General features: G+C 39.7%; 1 protein-coding gene across 9 annotated transcripts in view; it reads right to left on the bottom strand.

Annotated features, from left to right (window-relative positions):
- Window positions 1–3,717: 3,717 nt before the first annotated feature.
- The window catches only part of MSANTD2 (Myb/SANT DNA binding domain containing 2), a 28,869-nt gene continuing 12,134 nt past the window's right edge, over window positions 3,718–20,452 (bottom strand). The window contains exons 2-5 of one of the 9 annotated variants that reach the window (XM_057749598.1): window positions 9,786–9,869; window positions 9,614–9,713; window positions 7,819–7,879; window positions 3,718–5,245 (exon numbers count right to left, since the gene is read on the bottom strand). In XM_057749598.1, the coding sequence (XP_057605581.1) occupies window positions 4,393–5,245; window positions 7,819–7,879; window positions 9,614–9,713; window positions 9,786–9,869 (1,098 nt within the window). In that variant the 3' untranslated portion in view covers window positions 3,718–4,392. The other 8 variants (XM_057749600.1, XM_057749601.1, XM_057749597.1 and 5 more) reach the window with 8 other exon arrangements.

The following is a 20,452-nucleotide window of genomic DNA, read 5'->3' as shown; positions in this document are numbered from 1 at the left end:
GAAGGAGGGCCAGGAAGGAAGGGAGGTTTGGGGATTATCCGACATCCAGGGGCCAGCCGCACCCGACGCCCTAAGCGGCCGGGGCTCCCGCCCGATTAACGGGCTCCGAGCTTGCGGGTACCGAGTCCTCAGCCTAAGCTGGGAGGAAGGGTGCTGCGTTTTCCCGGGGCCACTGGGGCTGCGTAGTGTGGGGCTCGGGGCGGCAGGAAGGGGCCAGAATGCCAGCCACGCGGGCTCGGTTCCGCTGCCCCAAACAACCAATTTTCCAGGGCCAGGGGCGGGCGGGACCGCGGGAGCCGGCAGGGAGTGCGGCTCAGGAAGGGATGCGGCCACGCCCGTCCCCGCCCACCGCTGCACGTAGCGCGGCCCGCAAGCTGCCGTGGAGGATGCGCCGGCAGTGGACCCGAGGACCACGTTCACCTGTTGGAGAAGCAGGGCCTCTCCTCGGGTTCTGAGACTCCCTAAAACCCAGGCCCGAGGGTCACCCGGAGTTTGCGCCGCAGACCGGAGCAGGGAAATGATTGGCGTGAGGAAACTCCAGAAGCTGAGCGGGACACTGAGGACACAGGAGTCCGGTTCTCGGCTTAAGTCTGAAAAGCCTTATGCAGACTGGGGATGAGGGGGCAGCTGCGGGAAGGTAGACTGGACGAAGTCCCTCCATTTATTTATCCCCATATCTTCGCTGCCTCCCATCCCTCCTCAGGCCGGCTCTGATCCTTTAATTCCCGGGACGAGATCATGTTCGCTGTAAAATTTAATTTAACCGTCCCCCCCCCACCCCCACGCCAGTCTGTCAAAGGCACCTCTGCGCCCTCTGGCGGCCACAGCTCCCTTACAGAAGGGCACGCACCTGTTCTAGCTTCTGTCCGACAGCCAAAATAAAGATGCTTCAAACATCCGGGCACGGCTCAACCAACCGAGCAAAGGTCACAGAGGACAGAAAGCCTAACAACGAATCCCTGGCGCTGCCTGCTCTGGGTGACAGTTGCCTGGAAAGAAAGGCAGCCGGGCCTCCTGGATTCCGTTTACTCCACACGGTTCTGCTCTAACGCTGAGTGTGGTCTTTTTCTGCACAGCGCCCCACAGACCCTCTCAGCTGCTTCTTCCTGGCGTGGCCTGCCTGTCTGCTCTTTAAATACCTGCCATGCAGTGGCTTTGAGAAATGACTATGCAAACACTAGACTGCTCATGCAACCCCTGGAATCTGGTACTTGGCAGCTCAGGGACAGCAAAGGCAACAGTAATAGGTAACTGCTAGTCTCATACCCTTATGCAGGGATCTACAAACTTGGAATTGTCGAGTAGATTGTGTGTGTGTGTGTGTGTGTGTGTGTGTGTGTGTATGGGGGGGGGAGGAGGGTGCTGCTGGTTTGGTTTTTCTAGTCTATCACACTCAATTCTTTTTTTTCTTTTACCTTTAGTCTTCCTTGCAAAGCACCTCTTGTAGACATCCCTCCTTTATTTCCAGACCAGGGCTAGGTTACCCCAAATAAGTAACTCTTTCCAAGAACAGCAGTACAGAGCTCTTGGTTGTATCCCAGGAACACCAAAGCATCTGATTACAGAGGCTGTGCCCATCCCTATCAAGTGCTACATAAGGTAGAGCCTCAACATTCACGTTCAGTAGCTAACTTTTCAGAATCTGCACCCCAAGTAACTTACACATCTGTGTAAGTAGAGATACAAATAAAGATCTGTAGGCAGTGACTCTCTCCATGTGACACCGAAACAGTCCCTTCAGGACTCTTTCACTACTTTCACTCGATCAAAGAATTTTCTACACTGTCTCCTAGTCCAACCACTTTTTTTCTGCTGACCCTGAGGCAGTCAAGAGGTAGAAGTTAGCAGAGCAGTTCTATTACTTTCTGAAAGCTTTTGCCGAGATGCAGTTTAGGGTGAATGTTGCTCTCTACCCTTGTGTAAAATGGGAATGTTAGCACAGATGATATGTGAGTGACCTGGGAACTGCCTGCGTAAACAGGTTATGTGCTAAGTTCATAGTTTCATGTGTTGCGACTTGCAGCTCACTAGTGTTTCTCCCAGTCATACCTCATTTTTATCTCTCATCTTTTTTAATGCTGATTCTTACATTTGAATATAGTGTCTCCATCACCCTGGAATCAGTCATAAGCTTTCATTAAGGTCTAAATAGTCCCCTTTTTGTCTTTAGGGATACTCATATAGTTATCTAACACCTTGCTGTCCTCTTTTCTAGATTGTTCTGACCAAAGAAAATGGATATTCAGTATCAGCAAGGTACTTTCCAAGTCTCTATTTCCCAATGCTCAGCTTTGTCTTCCTGCCCCTACCCCTCACTCATCCCAAGCCACAAGGTGAAAACACTGGATAAGTCTTTGCCATATTCTCTGTGCTGCTCTTAGTGGTCTAGCAATGCCCTACTCTCAGTAATGTTAGGTGGCTCTCAAACTCAATGTTCCCAAGTGTTCTGCCCCTGCTAAGTAACTAACAGCAATGAGAAGCGGGATAGGGGAAAAAGTGAACGAAGCATAATGTCCTAACAGCAGTGAGAAGTGGGATGGGGGAAAAAGTGAATGAAGCATAATGTTAGATTTCGGGTTGATCAGTGGCAAAGTTTGGGGGATGCCATGTACTACTCCTGGTGATAACGCTTTCTCCTGCAGCACTTGGCACTAATATTATGAGATTATTGCTACAAAATGGTCAAGGAAGCCTCAGTATTTAGGACTATCATTCCAAGTTCCAAAGAACAAACTCATGAGAATTTCCTAAAGCCCATACCTACAGCCTGTGCCCAGAGAGAAGAGGTGCTGCACTCAAACATTCCAGAATATTTATACTCTCCCTGAACTAGCACCCACTTTTAGCAGCTCACATCAGGAAACAGCCAACGCCAGAAACCTAGACTCAAATGATATTAATAAAAGTCATCCCATTGATTATAAGCTCTCTAATCACTAGAAAAATAAAGAAGCATCAACCAACCAAGAGGTATCAGAATGAGAAAAATCACTGATTTAAGACAACTAAGGTTGCAGGAAAGAAAAGAATATTTTTTTTAATCAATATGGAATTTTATCTTCAATCGTATAGAAAAATGGGGAGAATTATAGCTCTTACCTGGATTTACAGTCCATTTAAAGTAGAGCACCTGAGAGATAATGGGGGAATCATTAAAGATAAATAACCAATCTAACAAGTCCCTGCTATGAGACCAAAGTGATCCTTGACTACTCTACTAGCAAGGTAGTTCTTAGCCAAGAGTATTAACCTCCAAGTGGAGTACTAGTTGATCCACAGAAATCTCTGAACAATCTAATCATGATAACTACCCTTCTAATAGACCGATATCTTACAATTTCCTATCGTATGGATCACTTAAATTTTCTGTTTTGATGTTTCTATTAGACCTTCTCTCCTTTTTTATACGCAGTGTGATGACATCAGTTCTCCACCTGTGCTCCTGAGAAAGCTGCCCCTGAGTACTGAGTGTAAAGATGAGGAATGAAAGTCTCTTACAAATTTATGTACTTAGGGCCAAAAGGAATACCCTTTTGCATCTTTTTAAAAAGTAGCACAAAATAAAATATCCACTGGTCACTGGAGTACAGAGAGTAAAAGGAAGTGAAGCTTCCCTGCTGTGTTTGTCCCGTTCATCCTTAGCAGTAAAGTCAGAGTACAGTCCCACTGCCAGCGCAACCATACTCTGTTACAAAAAGCTCCACTAGTACACCAAGAGGCCAGGAATTACTTTAATTTTTTTTTTTTTAAAAAGTTTAAATGGCAACACAACCATAAAGTTGGTACATCACAGAAACAAAGGTCTTTGCAGGCAACACTGATTGGGAATAGCAAAACACTTGGTTGGTGAAAAAAAATGAAACTCTAAATTATATACAACAGTAGCTAAGGGTAATATTGAAAAACAGTCTTATTTACTGTGACTCAATATTTAACTTGCCATTATCTATTGCTTATTTATTCAAGGTTGTAAATAATACTTATATAGAGACATAGAGATGTGTAAAAATGAAACATCGTGAAAAAAATACAATTTTTCAATTTCATATGAAACTCAAAGTATAAGTTTTGTCCAATATGGAATGTACCTACATTTGTTTACATCAGGGCTCTAAAATCCATTTAAAAATTGTTCTCTGTTTTTAAAAAAGAAACAACTGACCCACCATGCAAGTCTGCTGTGCACCTTGCTTGCTCAAAATGAGCATTTTCAGGTGAGGTCTGTTCTTCCTGCCCAAAGACTACTATGATTTCTTAGTTGTACTGGCCCGATCGTGGAAAGAGTTTCCATGAAGAGTCTGATGGCAGCATCTGGATGAGGGACAGTCTGGGTAACAGGACGTGGGTAGAGAAGAGAGAGCTAAGAGCCCAAATCCTTATGAAGGATGACATTCAGTTGTTAAATTTTAAGGGGTAGCCAATGGCTTTTTCCAGGCACTCAACTAAAGAGCCAGCGGAAAGAAAATCCCTCTCGACTTCTACAAATTTGATATAGATGGATTTGGGGGAAACTCCAGGATCCACAATACAGTTCTGAGACAAAAACCCATTAATACCAACCCAATCTTTGCTGAAGGTTTTGGTATTTGCTTGGAAGTGTAAAAATAAGCATTGCTGCAGAGTCCTGACCTCAGCGATGCCGAGGTAGCAATAGATAATTCGGGTGGGTTCTATCTCCACCTGTAGTGAGGCTTGTGCTGAAAGCGTTTCCAAGTCAGCCCGGCCCTCCTTTCCTGGGTCCAGCGAACGTCGCTCCATGTGGGGTGAGGGGGGCCTCTCAACACACTCTTCGTAGCCAATGGCATAAAGGCCTGGGCTTTTGGGAATGCCCCCTGGCAATAAATACTGAACAACGTTCCCACCAGTTGGCTTGGAGTGGGCAATGGGTATCCAGTCAATTTCCATGTGCAGCTCCAGGCACCTCGCTTCACTGATAGTGATCTCCAGAAATTTGTAGTAAACATTTTTCCAGTTCATTTTCTGCACTCGGGTCATGATGATCCGTCCCTCGGGCTTCTCAGAATTGAAGTACTCCCTGAGGCGCTTGCCAAGGGGCACCTGGGAGCTGATCTCAGCATAATGGTAACGGATATCCTCTTTCCAACGGGTGTTATAACCAATTCCAAAAATGGCCAGTTTATTAGAAAGATGAAGCCTTGAAAAGTCTGTCCAGCTCTGAAACAGTTCCCATTTCAACTGTACTGATTCCAAAATCTGTACAATATTCTGCATGATGTCTCTTTTCCTAGAAAGAGAAATAAAGATTCCTCAGGTGTCTAGATGAGCACTGGCCGAAAGAACTTTCTGCAGCGGTGGAAATGTTCTGTGTCTGTGCTGTCCAGTATGATAGCCATTGCACTTAAAATGTGGCTAGTGTAAGGTATTAAGTTTTTAGTTAATTTAAAATTACATTTAAATAGCCACTGGTGACTAGCGGCTACCATACTGGGCTGTGCAAGTCTAGATAATCATAGTATTAGAACCTGAGACATGCTCACACCTAGAAAGTTTCTAGGAACTAGTGATAAACTGCTTTCCATTACTTCTATAGTCTGGCTGTATTCCACTTAGTAACTATTGATACGTAAGACCCTAGGATATCAGAAACCAAGGATCATGTATTTTTTGAAGTGGCTATTATAGTGCATATGATGGCCTGCAGACCTAACTACCAAAAGAAGGTGAAGGATGCTGTTTTCAGAAAGGTCACCAGTATCACTTAAAAGAATGAACACATTAATTTCTAACCTGGAAATTCTGGAAGTTCAGTAAGTTCGGCTCATACATGCTGGCCGTAGGAAAATATACAACTGATTATGACGATTGAGCTGATACAAAAACATGAAAAAAGGACATTTTCTTCCATTTGTCTGAAATAAATTACTACTCCAAATTTAAAAGAACTGTCAGTTTAGCACAGAATTAAGATCTGAGAACTCAGATGGAAAAGTTCCATTATTAAGCTTCGGTTGTAAGAGAGAAAAGTTCCAGATAATGAATTGAGATTTTTCTAAAATATATTTTATAAAGGGAAGCAAAAAGTATAGAAAGTATTTCAATTTTGATTTGGACAGTTAAAAATAAGACAAAGTGCAGGGAAATTCTTGTTTAACATGCTGCTTAATACATGTAATTCCAACTGACACTTCATGATGGATACATGAGGATATTTGTTTCTCAGGTAGGGTACAACTTTTGATATTGGAAGACTGAAGTTTGTTAAATATTAACTTAGCAACAAACAATTACGCTCTACTCTACATCAATCATAGGTTTAAGCTACAAAAATACTCAACTACCACACTCACAATCAAACACAGGCAAGAAAAGAGGGTGTGATGGTGGTTTGCTAACAGCTTCTTGGAAGGAGACAGATCCTAGAAACTTTCCTCTTAAATTCTCATACCTTCTAGAAGAGCTTTTGGAACAAACTGGGGAATCTTCCACATAGTCATTCTCTCTTACTTTCCTTGACTTTCTTTTCAAGATTACAAAGAGCTAATGTTTTGTCATCAATTACTTCTTGATCCAGAGACCGCCCTGGACATATCCTCTGCACTTTAGTTTGTCTTGAAAGCTGCTCAAGTATCTGAGTGGCCATCTAGATGAAATCACTGCATTTCTGGGGACTGTTCTCTTCTCAGAGTACAAAGGCACTCGACCACTGTTCTAATACCTAGACTGTGGTGCCTGTTGAGGCCAAGGCATAGGACCACGTTTCCGCATGGGTCAATGCTTTAAAGTCATCTTTCATAGCCACCATTCTTCCTTGTCCTCTTTTAAAATATTTTACTGATCTCAAGGAGAACTAGGTTAAGGAGGTGGGATGGAGGGCAGAGCTTTTATCTGTTTTGCTCACTGCTGTGTCCCTATGCTTGACATACAGTAGGTATTTGATAAATAAGTGGTGACTCTTCCTCGTGGTTGAAGGATGGTGTGTTTGACTACAGGATACATCAGCTAGTTCAGGCTAATCCCACCTATACCGAGAGTGAAAAAATCCAGTGGCCAAATGAAGTTATTTTACTCAGCACTGTCATAGCCCTAAATCATCAGTATGGAATAGTTCTGAGGAAACTGCTAGACACTGGGAATTGAATCGTCTCTTAGGACCTCCTCACCCTATAAGATGAAACCTGGAGAAGAGGCAGCCACACTGGACATTTCGGCAGAGTCTGTCGGTTTCCTGCCCCACTGATCTGAACTCAGCCTGAAGTTCCCTGGGCTCAAGCCTCAGACTAGCTTTTCACAGCCATGCAGCACAAAGAGAACGAGACCCAGTTATATAAGCAGTTCCTGAGGACTATCTGTTGTATTTCTGAAGTTCCAACCATGGGAAAGTTCAGGGGGTCTGAGATTGGTGACACCAGTTCTATGAAGTTTGAGTTCATGCCCAGTTACATCAGTTGGGCCTCCCCTATAGTTCCTAAGAACTTGCTTTTTGATTCCCAAAATGGAATATTATAAGGAGTTTAAGTGTCCCTCTGGCCCTCCTATCATTTCATTTAACCCCAGAAAACTCGGGACCCTGTGACTCATCTTTGTATGGTATTTAAACATCCAAATACCATATCCACACACAGGCAAATACCATAAACAGGCTTATTTTCATATATTTATTTCTTCTTGTTGTATACAAAATTCTCAACATTTTGCATTAACCACTAGAAAAGTTAGGCTAAAAAGATGAGGAAGAACAACTGGACAGGCTTCCTCAGTGGCATGGCTGTAACTTTCATAGCATGTCTAATTACAGCAAGACATTTTTCATTAAACTTAGGTAAATACACTTTGTAGAAAGGTGGAACATCTACTTACTGTGCTTCTTCAGAAGACTCTTGTTTTATTTTTAATGTTCTCTTTGTGACAGGTATTTCATCTGAAAAACAGAGGTTTTGAAAAAAATCATATTTTCCTAAGTGGTGGCATACGTTTAATGTAGCTAAGTAGCTCTATGTTTACTGTTTTTTCCTCCTTTCCAACGTGAGAACTTAATTCTAGTGTCAAACACTGTCCAATGCCAGATTTATAAATATAACTCATATAATGAGATGCAGACATTTATATGCAAGATCAGAGACCAGCTCTACAAGTATAAATTCTTCAAGGTCACCAGTGGATTTCTAGCTAGAAACTTAAAGCTTAATTTCATGGCAAACATGATTTTTAAAGGAACAAGAATGAAAATAATTCTATTTAGATTTTCTATGTAGGTTTTACAGAGCAATTATTCCACTAATATCAGGATCAATATACTCTGCATGTTAGTTTTTTCCAAAGGTTTTGGTGACTTAACTCTCTCCAGCAAAACCAGAGTTACAGGATGCCAAAGTAATTTTGACCTTAGAACCATTTTCAAATTAAGAGGTAGTGATCACTTAGCATCTGCCCTTTTTATTTTTCCAATAATCAATTCTCCCTCTTACATTGTGTTAGTCTTACTGTTTTCCAACCTCTTTCTTCGCTCCCCCTCTCTTCCAATGTTTGAGAGATATTTTTTTAGAAATAGCATTTGCAAGAAATATTAGCATTTAATCCTTTTTCTTTGGAATTAAGCATTTCTCTGTCATCAGGAGTTCTGTAAAACAGTGCCCCTGGACTTTTGTCTTAAGCTAGGGAGGCACATTTATAGTGCCAATCCTATCTGTCCTTCCTTGGGGGCTGCCTGAGTACTTCACTGGAGAGTAGGAACGTTTATTTATAAGTAAGCGCTCATTACACAACTTGCTATGAATGTACAAAGGCTGCAGCAGAAACTTGATTAGTACTTGCAAATTATGAAAACTAAAATTGGAGCATTTACTGCAAAAAAAAGGGGGGGGGAGAAAAACAACTACATATACCCTCTTAATTAATCCACACAAGTTTAGATTTGATGGCCAGGAGTTTTATTTTCCATTTTTAATGTGAAGACTGTGAACAAATCATTCCAGCCAATGTTGGGATGGGATCCTTTACGAAGTTTAAAGGAGTATGATCCCTGATAATGCTCAAATATCAGCTCCTTTCAAACCAAGGCTTCCCTTCATTTATTGTTCAGACTGAGGCCTCGAAAGGGACCTTTTCCAAATCACAAACAGGAAAAAAAAAGTATTGGGGATAAAGGAAGGAGAAGATAGTTATATCTATACCAGTTGAGCCAAGAATCAATACTCTTAGCAGCTATCTTAGAACTAAGAGGTGCAGGATATTTTTTAATTATTTATTTATTTACTTTATTCTTATTTGTGGCATGTGGGATTTTCCTGGAGCAGGGCTCAAACCTGGATCCCCTGCATTGGCAGGCGGATTCTTAACCACTGCGCCACCTAGGAAGTCCCCAGGATATTTTTAATTGCATAGGCTGTCACTGAGCTTCCTTGTGCAGCTCAGAATTAGGAATTCTTCTCTGTCTTTAAGAATTCTGTGGAACCCACGTCACCAAGCACCAGCCTGGCAGTTTAAGACTAAACCAAGGATGCCCAAATTGCCCCCAAATAGACTGGCTATATGCATTGTGCTGTCAGTGGGAATGGTACAAGAAGATATTACAGATATGAAGTACCTGTGCACATATAAAGATACGTATGTTCGCACGCACGCACACACACACCATAGATACTGGCTTTCTTACCCAATTCCTGATCTGTTGGATAGCCATGGAGATCCTGACTGTGGTTTCCCCAGTCCTCCTGTGAATACTCCTCCATAGTGCTGCCATCTGACTCCAGCTCCTGGTACAAGCCACTACTGTTAATAAGTACAGGCTGGCAGGGCTGAGCATCCCATCCTCCCTGACCAAACACCTGTTCCAACTGTTCAAATGTGTAACTGCTCTTTCTTTTCCCAACACCATGTTCTTTCACCCGACTGTAACACCTGCGAAGGGTCTAAGACACAAAGTCTTTTGTTATTCCTTTAAAGCTGTACTTCCTCATCCAGGTACGGACCACAGATATTAATTACTATTAGACAGACACAGACAGACAAACATAGACACATTGTTACAGGAATGCTAGATTTTAAATTCATTATTATATTAGAAAAAAATACTAATTTAGCATTTACTCAAACATGTTATAATTCAAACATTTTGCAATTAATTATCCATTAAACAACAAGAAACATTACAACATTATTGCATGTATCCCATACACATATTTTTATACCCCCACCCCCATTTTAAAAGAATAAGGGAAAAAAAGAAAACAAGAAATACCAGCCAGCCAATAGGATGCACACCTGCCACAGAAAGAAAAGAGTTGCTATTGTGCCCAGAATTTGGAAAAAGTGAGGGGAGGGAGGACAGAAAGAAGAATTTCCCAAAGCAAAGAATATAACCTTCCTTACTCCTGATTAAGAAGGAATACAGGGTAAAAACAATCGCCTAAATGAATTAGCTGGTAAACATATTACTTACATAGTCCATATTCCTTACTACCTCACTCTGTCTTTGGGGAAGTTGCTAAAATTTAAAAGAGATCAAATCAATAATGCTACAGATTCCCAGTCTCAAACATCAATTATCAAGAAACAATACACTAATACCTACACCTAAAAATTAGCCAGTGATAATACTATTCTACCAACTCAAACTACCAGCCAAACACACCAACAAATGAAGACAGTAAAGTCTCTTTGGGGCGGGGGCGGGGGGGGAGTGAGGTGGAAGGGCATTATTTCACTTCTTTTTCTGCCTTGTAGCACACAGCAAATAAACATCATTATGCAAGTCCACAGATAAAACCTGGATAATTTTATTATCTTGTGCAACCCTTCAACTTTCTTCACGGTCTTCTAACACATATTTCTGATGATTAGCCCAGTTTCCTTAGTTTAATGGTACATCTTATGCTATCTTACAAGATATTTCAAAAGATAAATCAAGGACTTAGTCCCAGTCCTTGTGCCTTAATTCCAAATTTAGTTTAGTTACATTCGTTCTCTGTCCCATCTCTGCCTCCTTTTGTTCCTTCTAACCTCCTTTCTACTTTACTGGGTTTTATGCTGAGAATTTTCGTGACAGACAAGACCCTTTTTCTCTGGTGGCTCCAAATACTTTCTAACTCAACTGTGCCAAACCAGTTTTCCTCAGACTTAATTAACATACATTAGCCAGACTATGAATTTCTCCTGAATGTGAGATGACTTTCCATAAGCCAGTATGTCATCTATTCTCTCCAAACTAAAACAACTCTGAATAAGGAAGACACTCTGTCAAATACTTTGCAGCTCTGTCCCTTGAGGCCAGAAATCCAGATGGGCAAAAGGAATAATAAACACAAGACACATATGATGATCATCCTCCAACACAAACAGAGCAGTGATTAGAGTCACCCCATCCTAAAACCAGCCAGCCTATCCCCTACATAAGCACTTGCTTCAAATCTCCCTTTCTGGAGATTTCTTCTGGTGTCTCAAATGATGTCTTAGAGAAGTGAGGTTTCTGATACACTCTTTAAAAGTATTCCTTCTTTCTCTTTGTAAAGCACAGTCACAAGCACATAACACAACTTTCTAGAACAAATCAGAAATGGACCTGGGAAACGTGTCATGAGCAACTCTTCCAATGGAAGGAGACAAATGCCTGCAGCAGATCTCATTTGACTTTCTACACACTCCCCTTCCCAGTGCCCTCTGCCCTCCTTGCAGGGATTGGAATTTGAATTCCAAACATCTCCTGCCAATTTATTTTTATCTCACAATGTCTACTTTCTGCCTCCAAGAACACCCCAACCACTCTTTTCAACTCCTCCAAGGACCGTAAATGGAGAGTCCCAGCCATGTCCCTTTCACCCTTCCAAGGCCATAAATGGAGATGGAAACCACGCCACTGCTCACTACTTACTGGCTGCCTAGAGAAAGGCATTCAGCACACAAAGGAGCCCGATCAGATCTGTCACTGAGGGTTATTTAAGAAGTCACGGAATAAAATGAACATTTCTTTGAAGGAAGGAGCCACACTTAGGATGATCCAGGTATAAGCAAAGCCACCAATCTTTGACACTATATATGGAGGGAAACCACAGAAAAGATTTACTTTCTTTGAAACCACCAAATTGAGCTTAAAATTTCACTTGGTGTATGTAATTATGAATAAGGAAACTAGCAATATCTAAGGGTTCTAGATATGGATGAATAGTCAGATGATATATTTTATATTTCATCAAAAAAGCCTAACAGATCTTGCCACCTCTTACTTTGTAGTGTACTTTTGAAATACACTTTAATAGTATAATACGCTGATATGTAAAATATCTACTAGAGGTCTGAATTAAGAATGTTTGGTAACTCCGTAAAAAAAAAAAAAAAGTTTGGTAACTCCTAAATCCATATGATAGGAATTTGATGTATTGAAATAATGCTAAGATTTCCAATTTGATTTTAACTCTCTCAAGACATAAATATACAAAAGAGGTATCTTCTGGGTTCAGTAGAGACCTCAGATCCAAGGAGAGGCTGTTTAAATAGCATATATCAACTAACACAGAAAAAAAAAAAAGTAAGAACTTAAAACATTAGCTTGGCTGCTGCTATAAGAAACACTGGGATTTAGATAAACTAGAGGGACTTTAGAAATGGATAAAAAGGACATACGGAGACCTTCCAATTCTTATCCATAATAAATCAGAAAAGGTTACACTTTCCACTCTCTAAATGATTAACCAAAGCATACAAGTAAGTGATTGTGTGTCTGTGTCAACAGTCCTAAATAAACCAACTAAACACCTACTGTAAATCTTAGATTAAGATAATGCTCTGGAATCCCATTTTAGACAGCTGTTCCAAACCCAACAAGAACCTCAACTTAGCTTCCATGAAGAACCATTTCCTGTTGGACACAAAAACCTTGTTTCCCTTCCTTCTTCCTTTACCTCACTCATCTTAGAAATTTATAGTCATTTAGCTCTAGCGTTTTTTTTTTAAAAGTAAGATCTCAGAAGGGAAAGAATTTGCTTAAAGTTATTAAAGACTATTCTATTCATAATGAAGAACACTTTCCTTATTAGAAATGTTCATGGTAAATTGATATTACTGTCTCCTCCCTGGGACAAGAACTGTGAGATACGACTATATCCTGAGTGAAGTTATAGGGATAGAGGTCAGGAGAAGTCAAGAACATCTGAACAAAAGAACCAAAGTTCATGAAACACCCTGACCAGGTGGTCAGATCAGAGGAGTCCAAAGGTATCTGATGTGGAAGAAATGCCAAGTGAATGCTTGGTAAATCCACCGTGCCAAGTGTTCAATGACTACAAAAGGAAAAAAACCAGAGGAAAGACATGAAAGATGTCCCATTACCAAAGCAGAGAGAAAAAATCAGATGGCTGACAACTGACAATTTATAGACAGAGGGAAAGTTTTGCCAAAGTTTAAGATTACAGTGAAAGGAAATGAGAGAATAAAGATGACATTCATTGTGGATGAATGTAAGGGGGAGTCTGGGGGTGGGGGTTGGGGCAGGTAAACAAAGGCAGGAGTTTTAGATTGGCAGGATTGGGGGTTTAACGGCAGCAATGCAGAGAAAGACCCAGGGTTACAGTACACGTAACATTAAATACAGTGCACAATGCAGCTATCTTGCCAAAGTAAGTAAATCCAGTATTGGGTTGTATAAGCAGAGGAATCACATGTAAGCTATGAAGGTGGCTCTTCCTCTCTATTCAGCACCGGTGAGGCCACAGCTGGAGCACAGCATTCAGTTCTGGGCATCGAACCAGCTACAAGAGAGGGAAATTGTAGAGTTCAGAAAAGGGCAAATAAAATAATGAAAGGCTTGGAAAATAAGATTTTTAAGTAGGGCCAGTAGTTTCATCAAAGCCCTTCCTGACATCATATAAGCTACTCTGGGCGGAAAATAAGGTTTCTTTTGTTTCAGTGTCCTCCAATCCCTCCTTTGGCTTTCAGGAAGTGGGAAGAATAGAATTCTTCCCTGGTATGGCAAAGTAGGAAGCAAGCTAAATAAATCATATGGGCATATGCCAACCAATTCTGCTACTGGCTCAATCATTTTGTCAAAATGTGCCCCATTTCATACAATCATAAAATCATCACCATGACAAAACCACTGCTCTAACAGAACTGTCTATAGGTGGAACGGGGTATACAACAGGCAGGAGCAGAAACAAGGCATAACTGCCATATAAATGGGTTGTTTAGAAAACACTGACATGATCAGTCTAAGATGTCAGATGAAAACAGTCAAACTGCAGGGAGGACAGCTTAGTTATAACAGTAGGAAACAATGTTATAAGAAAAAACAAGCAGTGAAACAGATTTTCAATTGTAGTTGTCAAACTGGCCATCCTAGAAATGGCCTACATATTATAGTTTATCTTAACCTTTTGTCAACTAAATATGATAAATTTAAGATTCTTTAACCCAAATGATTAAATAAAGAATACACTTATTTACAAACAAAGTCTTAAAAATTACGTATTATAATTCCACAAGAGATAGCGGAAATTACACTGGGGGCAAATCTCCAGTGACTGTGTATAAAGGTGTTAAGAACAGTACCTCAGCCTAAGCAGATCTGTATCGCAACGCAAAAGAAGCCTTTGTGAAATAGGTCTATCTTCTTCCTTTAAACTAAAGCTACTGCTTTACTGTAAGTGTTAAAATTAGTTGCTCTTAGTTAATTGAAGCAACAGAACAATACTGAGTTTTTTTTCAATATCTCTAAGAAAGACTCGAAATTTCTTAAATGAGTTTTATTTTCTTACTGTGAGCACAAGGGAGGGGAAAAAAAATCCTGAAATGGCAGACAACTGTAAAAACATATCTGCACAGTAAGAGGGATATTAGGGACACAGTATAAATTACTGTATATATTTTTGACACAAAGCTGTAACTAATGATGAAGAAGTCACTTAAGGTAAAATCCATCTGGGGCCAGTAGAACATTTACTACCTACTTTCTTAGGTTTTCTGTATATTAAAATTTGACAAACTGACTTGCCAATCACCTAATTCTTTAAAACCAACCTAAATCTTTTAAAATCAACCAACCAAAAACCCCAACAAAAGGAAACCAAAACCAAAACCACAGCACTTGTTTCACACTCCCCCGTTCTTAGTGCTACAGTAGTTTTGGCAAATGAGAAATCTTTTGCTTCTTAAGATTTACTTTTCCTTTTCCTCTCTAGAGCAGAGGTTCTTAACTTTTTTGTGTCCTGGATTCCCTCCCCAGAAGAACACACATACGAAACTGTTCCATACAATGTCAAGGGGAACATGGACTCTCTGAAGAGCTCACATAAGAACCCTCAGTTAAGAAACTCTGCTCTATGCCATGTGGTTGTTTCTTCCACAAAAAAATATAATAGGTATTAGTCAGAAACCCTAAAATAAGGTGGACTTAGTCCGTGTCATAGGTTTTACGAGAGAATCTTTAGACTGGGACCGGTTCAAGAATAATTTCTCCAGTTTCCTCAGTATCCTGCTCATTTAGATAAAGCAGCATTAATATTCCCTTTAAGAGATAAATTAGCAAAATTCCCATTTCTTGAAAGAAAATTTCTATCAGTAAAAGCATACAAGGATATCAACTTACTCTTCACAAAAATATAGTGCTTTTTTTCCTACCTGCTGGGGAAGAAATCTTTTTCTGAAGTGGCAATTAAACAATAATAAATGGTTCATAAGTTATGCTGATTATCTGTCCCAACTGTATCACATAGTACTTGATCATTCACTATCTGATTAACTTATCAAAAGAGATGCTAGATCAATTACCTAAGGTAACAACTTACAACAGGGAAATTCACACACCTAGAAACAAATATAGGAAAGTAAGTCTTGACTACCTTCCGTAGTGGACAATGCCTAAGCCTTAAATCTCCCCATTTTAACACTGCCTGAAGGCTAAAGGGACTCAAAGGAACAGGCAATGTCTACACTAATTCAATCCTTAACTAAAGGGGATCAAAGTCTGATCTATTATTCCACGGAAACTGTCATGGTGCAATGCCTTCTTAGTTACTAAGAACAATGGTCCTCAAACTTTGTCCTTAACTCATTTGACTTTCCTGCAGCACTTAATACTATTCATTACCTATCTGTGTTACTATCCTTGCCAAGTGCCTCTTTTATAAAACCTTCTGTAATATACTGATTGACAGGGAGTGGGTGGAGCTGCCCAAGGCTCTGATGGCAAACCAGGTCCCAACTTCCAAAACATTACAGAAGTTTTGAATGGAAAAGAACTTTAGAGATCATCTAGTCCAAATTCCTCATTTAACAAATGAGGAGCCAGGGCCCCAAGACAAATAAGTATTCCTTCAAAAGGATCTGGCATATAAAAATTACCAAATGCCACTCACAAAATGTTACTTTATCCTAAGAAATCTATTCCACTAGATTGCAAATCCCATGAGGTTGGGGCTATGTCTGCCTTGTTTGCTGTTTTCTGGAGCCCAAAACAGTGCTTATCACATAAGGATTGCTCACTATATATTTACTAATTGAGTTAAGGTAATTTTAAAGTGGTAAGTCGCTAGCAAGATCAAAATTTTCTTAGCAAAGAAAATCAGGAAACTCATTGTTTAACCACAATGATGGATTATATTTATAAAAATCAATGAATTCAAGGTAGGTAGGAGCCTCCAATCTTTTGAAAACAAGCAGGAGCAGGGAAGGATATAAAACATAGTTACAGCTATAATTAGCAAAGCAAATTAACTTCTTTATAACAAAGGAGGACTAACAGCAGAGGGCAAGGCTATTTTTAAATTTCTACCATTCTTGTTACACTTTCCTTTGGGGGGAGGGGCAGGATTATCTGCCAAATGGAGCTCTATAGCACTGTCCAAATTTTATTATTTCTTATGCCTTACAAATTAAATAAATAAAATATTCAAGAATATAATATTCTTTGACAGTAGTTCTGTCAAAGATAGAAAAGGAAAAAAGACTCAGTTGCTTCCTAGATTTTAATAGGATCCGACAGAAGAATGACCACCAGAAACCAAGAGCTCTTTACCTCTCTGGTGCCTGTTTTTGGGAGGAACTGTCCAGGCTTGAATTCTGTCAGCTGCATTTCATCCCGAATCTGCCTATCAACTCACTTTTGTGTCTATAACTAACTGGTCAGTATATCTTCATAAGAGAGAAATGCTTGCATAGAACAAATCATTCAGGAAGTTTTGTTCTCAATGAGTATCAACTCCTAAGCTTTCTAGCTTCTTCCATGCTAGCAGTTGAGGGTCTTACCCATTCAGATTATAAAGAAAAAAGCCCTCAAGGAGGACAATACCAATTGTCAAAAACAAACATCTTTCATTGCTCAAGGAACTATACTCATATGGCCATAAAGCTTTTAACTCTACTCTGTATGTAAATCATACAGATACTCATATAAAACCTCATATCAGCAGCAATGCTAGATAAGCCATACCTAGTATGAATGGTCGTGTTTAAGCGCTTCTTTGGGATACAAGAATTCATCTAGACGTGGAATCCTCAAGGGCTTCTCCATTTAGAACAAGACAGGTAAAAAAAAATAGGGTTTACTGAACTACTTAACTATTTCAGACATAAGCAGCAGGTAGTCAGTCATCAACCATAGACAGATAACTAGAACCTCCTCCCCACCTAAAAGGGAAAAAAATCAGTTGTTTGGTAAAGCACTGACTTGGATTAGAGGTTATTTTCATCTGACCTCCTATATCACCTCTGCCGTTGCTACATTAGCATCTCTGTTGAATCTTTTCTTAGTACTTCACGTTCCAGGGCACCACCTAAAAGTAGCATTTGAATGATATTAAAATGGTAACTTTTGTTAGTAAGTGAGAACTAAAAAACACATTCAAGAAAATTACCTAAAACATATCTAGGAGAGCAGTGAGAGTCATTCATCTTTGAAGTCCTCCCATACAAACATTCTGCATTACGCACTAACTGTTCCATAATCAACTATGTCTAAAGATCAAGCACTACACATGCACATGTGTACACACATCCCAAAAATCTTCACAGAGCTTTATCCTAACAACATTGTAGTGCTTCCCAAACACAAAGGTACTTTCTTCTACTCATGAGACCAATGTTTACGCAGAGCAGCTCCCAGATGAAATAGGCCACTTGATTCCTTTCCTATGGTGACCATGTGATTCTCTCAGTTTTATAGTTATTTTCTTACTAAAAACTACCATCTTTGATGCAAAGATAGCTTACAGTACAGATTTTTTTTCCCACTAGTAAGTTTTAATGTATTTGGTTGTGAAAAAAATAACTTGAACATCTAAATAAAATCATCTAAAAAGTAAGGTTACTAGAAATCTTCCATCAAGATATCTGGATACAAGCATTAGGTCAAGATTCAGTCAACTGTTAAAACTCGGTATATATTAAGTTACTTCAAAAGAGGTGTGTTGTGTTTTGTTTTGTTTGTTTTTTGCATTTACATGGTATAAACTATAGGTCATAAATGCATAAAAAGAATACATCTTCATACCCTGACATAAAAACTTTCTATGAAAAACCTGAAAATAAGCCTGTTTTAAGTTTATGCACCTGTCCTTGGACAACCTGAACTTTTTTAGGAAGTTGTCAGAAAGAAATTCAGGTAAACATAACACTTTTTATAGCTCATTTGGTAGCATTTTTATATTTTACTCTTACCTTTATGAGGACTGCTAACGGCAATCACCATATGAAAAAATGTCTGTACCTTTCACAAAAATCAAAAAATTTCCATAGGTGGCCCAATGTCCCACACAATGAAAGTAAACCATAACTACCATTTTCTCAGTGCCTACCATGTGCTGAGATTTGGGGTAAGCAGCTTACATTTATTATTTCTAATTTTTACAATAATGCTGAAAAAGAGGGTTCCAGGAAACAGACGCTGAGGAGACTGTGCAGGAGGTTTACAGCAGAGGGCTCTTCAGAACAGCACTTGCGAGTGAATGAGGAGCAAGATGGAACACAGAAAGGAGTTGAAGTAACTCACAGTTGCAGCAGAGGCCTCAGTTAATCCTAAAGTGAAGTATGGAACCTGGATGACCCTTCAGAATTGCCCTGAATTGAGGCAAGGAGGCTTGTATTTCAGCACTGACCAGTTACCAGGTCCAGGCTGCCACTGGAGAGGGAGCCTAACCTTGCACAACAGGAAATTCTTGGGAGGAATCCAACCAGAAGCCATCGCCAATCAGCGTTCCAGGCAGCTGGTGGGGATGCACCAGTGTCTCATTCCTGGAAGAGGGGTCCTGGGCAGTGTATTACACATCATGGAAGATATGTGATGCATCCCTATTTAACAGAAAAGAGAACTAAGAGAAAGGTAAGAGCTTATCCAAGGTCACTATCAGAGTGTCCTTGATGCAAAATCACCTTAGGTTTCAAAACTAGGACCTAGTATGCTTCTCTTCTGCAGACACTTAAAGTACAGAAGGTCACTGTATTTACCTTTTTGCCATAGTTGCCAGGAAGTTCATAGCTCATTTTAATATTTAGCCAAAGTAACCATATTTACCTGGGTTACTTTTATACTCCCTGTACTGATTTCTCATTTTCTGATTCTATTTTTAGCTTTCTTCATATGCATATTCCCTTTTTTGTAAACCTATATTATACATTACAAAACAGTCCATCTCATCCTCATCATCTCTAAGGATAAGAGTACCCAAATCATTTACACATTAGACATAAAGTAATGGACACTCCATGGCCTCCTTTGGTAAGCCACATCCTTACCCACTTTTACTGTCAAAAATTCTACTTCGTAAATGTTTCTCCTTCTATAATATCAAACTTCCTTCCTTTAAGAGAAGTTGGTAGTCCAATAAATACCATCATTTATATAAATGACTTGAATGAATGACTGAATGAGCCTTCTACAATAAAAGTCTTGTTTATGTTTCAACACTTGTTTTAAATTCTTCCTTGGGACTTCCAAATCAATATTTTTCATTGTGTTTATAATGTCTTAGGACACCGTTAATTATCTGCAAGAATTTTTTAAATTTGTGTTTTCACTTCTATGACAAGAAACATGTATGAGCACAATGATGTCCATCTGGGTGTTGCTATGTGATTTTGGTATTTTGGGCATTTATGAATTTATGTTTTCATTGTTGCCAAAATACTATTTCAACTGTCAAATTTTAATAAAGGAGGGCTGAAAAGTCACAAGGGGACAATATAACCAAGTGTTTATAATAAGAGCATGGAGTCAGACTCCTTAGTCTGGCTTCACTACCTGCTGGCTTTGTGACATTAGACAAATTAATCTCTCTGTGCCTCAATTTCTCCATCTATAAGGTGGAGCTAATAACAGTACCCGCATCATAGATTCGTTGTGTTAAATGAAAACATTCGAGTATTTAAAACAGTGTTTGCTTAATAGCTTATACTCAGTAAATGTTAACTATTTTTTATTATTACAAAAATGATTGTCACACCATTTGGAGACCCAGGTGCCTTGCGTAGAGGTTAGTTCAAGTAGAGAAAAAGCAGCAGTGACGTTTTA

The sequence above is a fragment of the Hippopotamus amphibius genome, chromosome 9 (genome assembly GCF_030028045.1).
Source record: "Hippopotamus amphibius kiboko isolate mHipAmp2 chromosome 9, mHipAmp2.hap2, whole genome shotgun sequence".
NCBI lineage: Eukaryota > Metazoa > Chordata > Mammalia > Artiodactyla > Hippopotamidae > Hippopotamus > Hippopotamus amphibius.
Note: the sequence above shows the minus strand (reverse complement) of the source record. Positions and strands in the feature narration are given on the sequence as shown.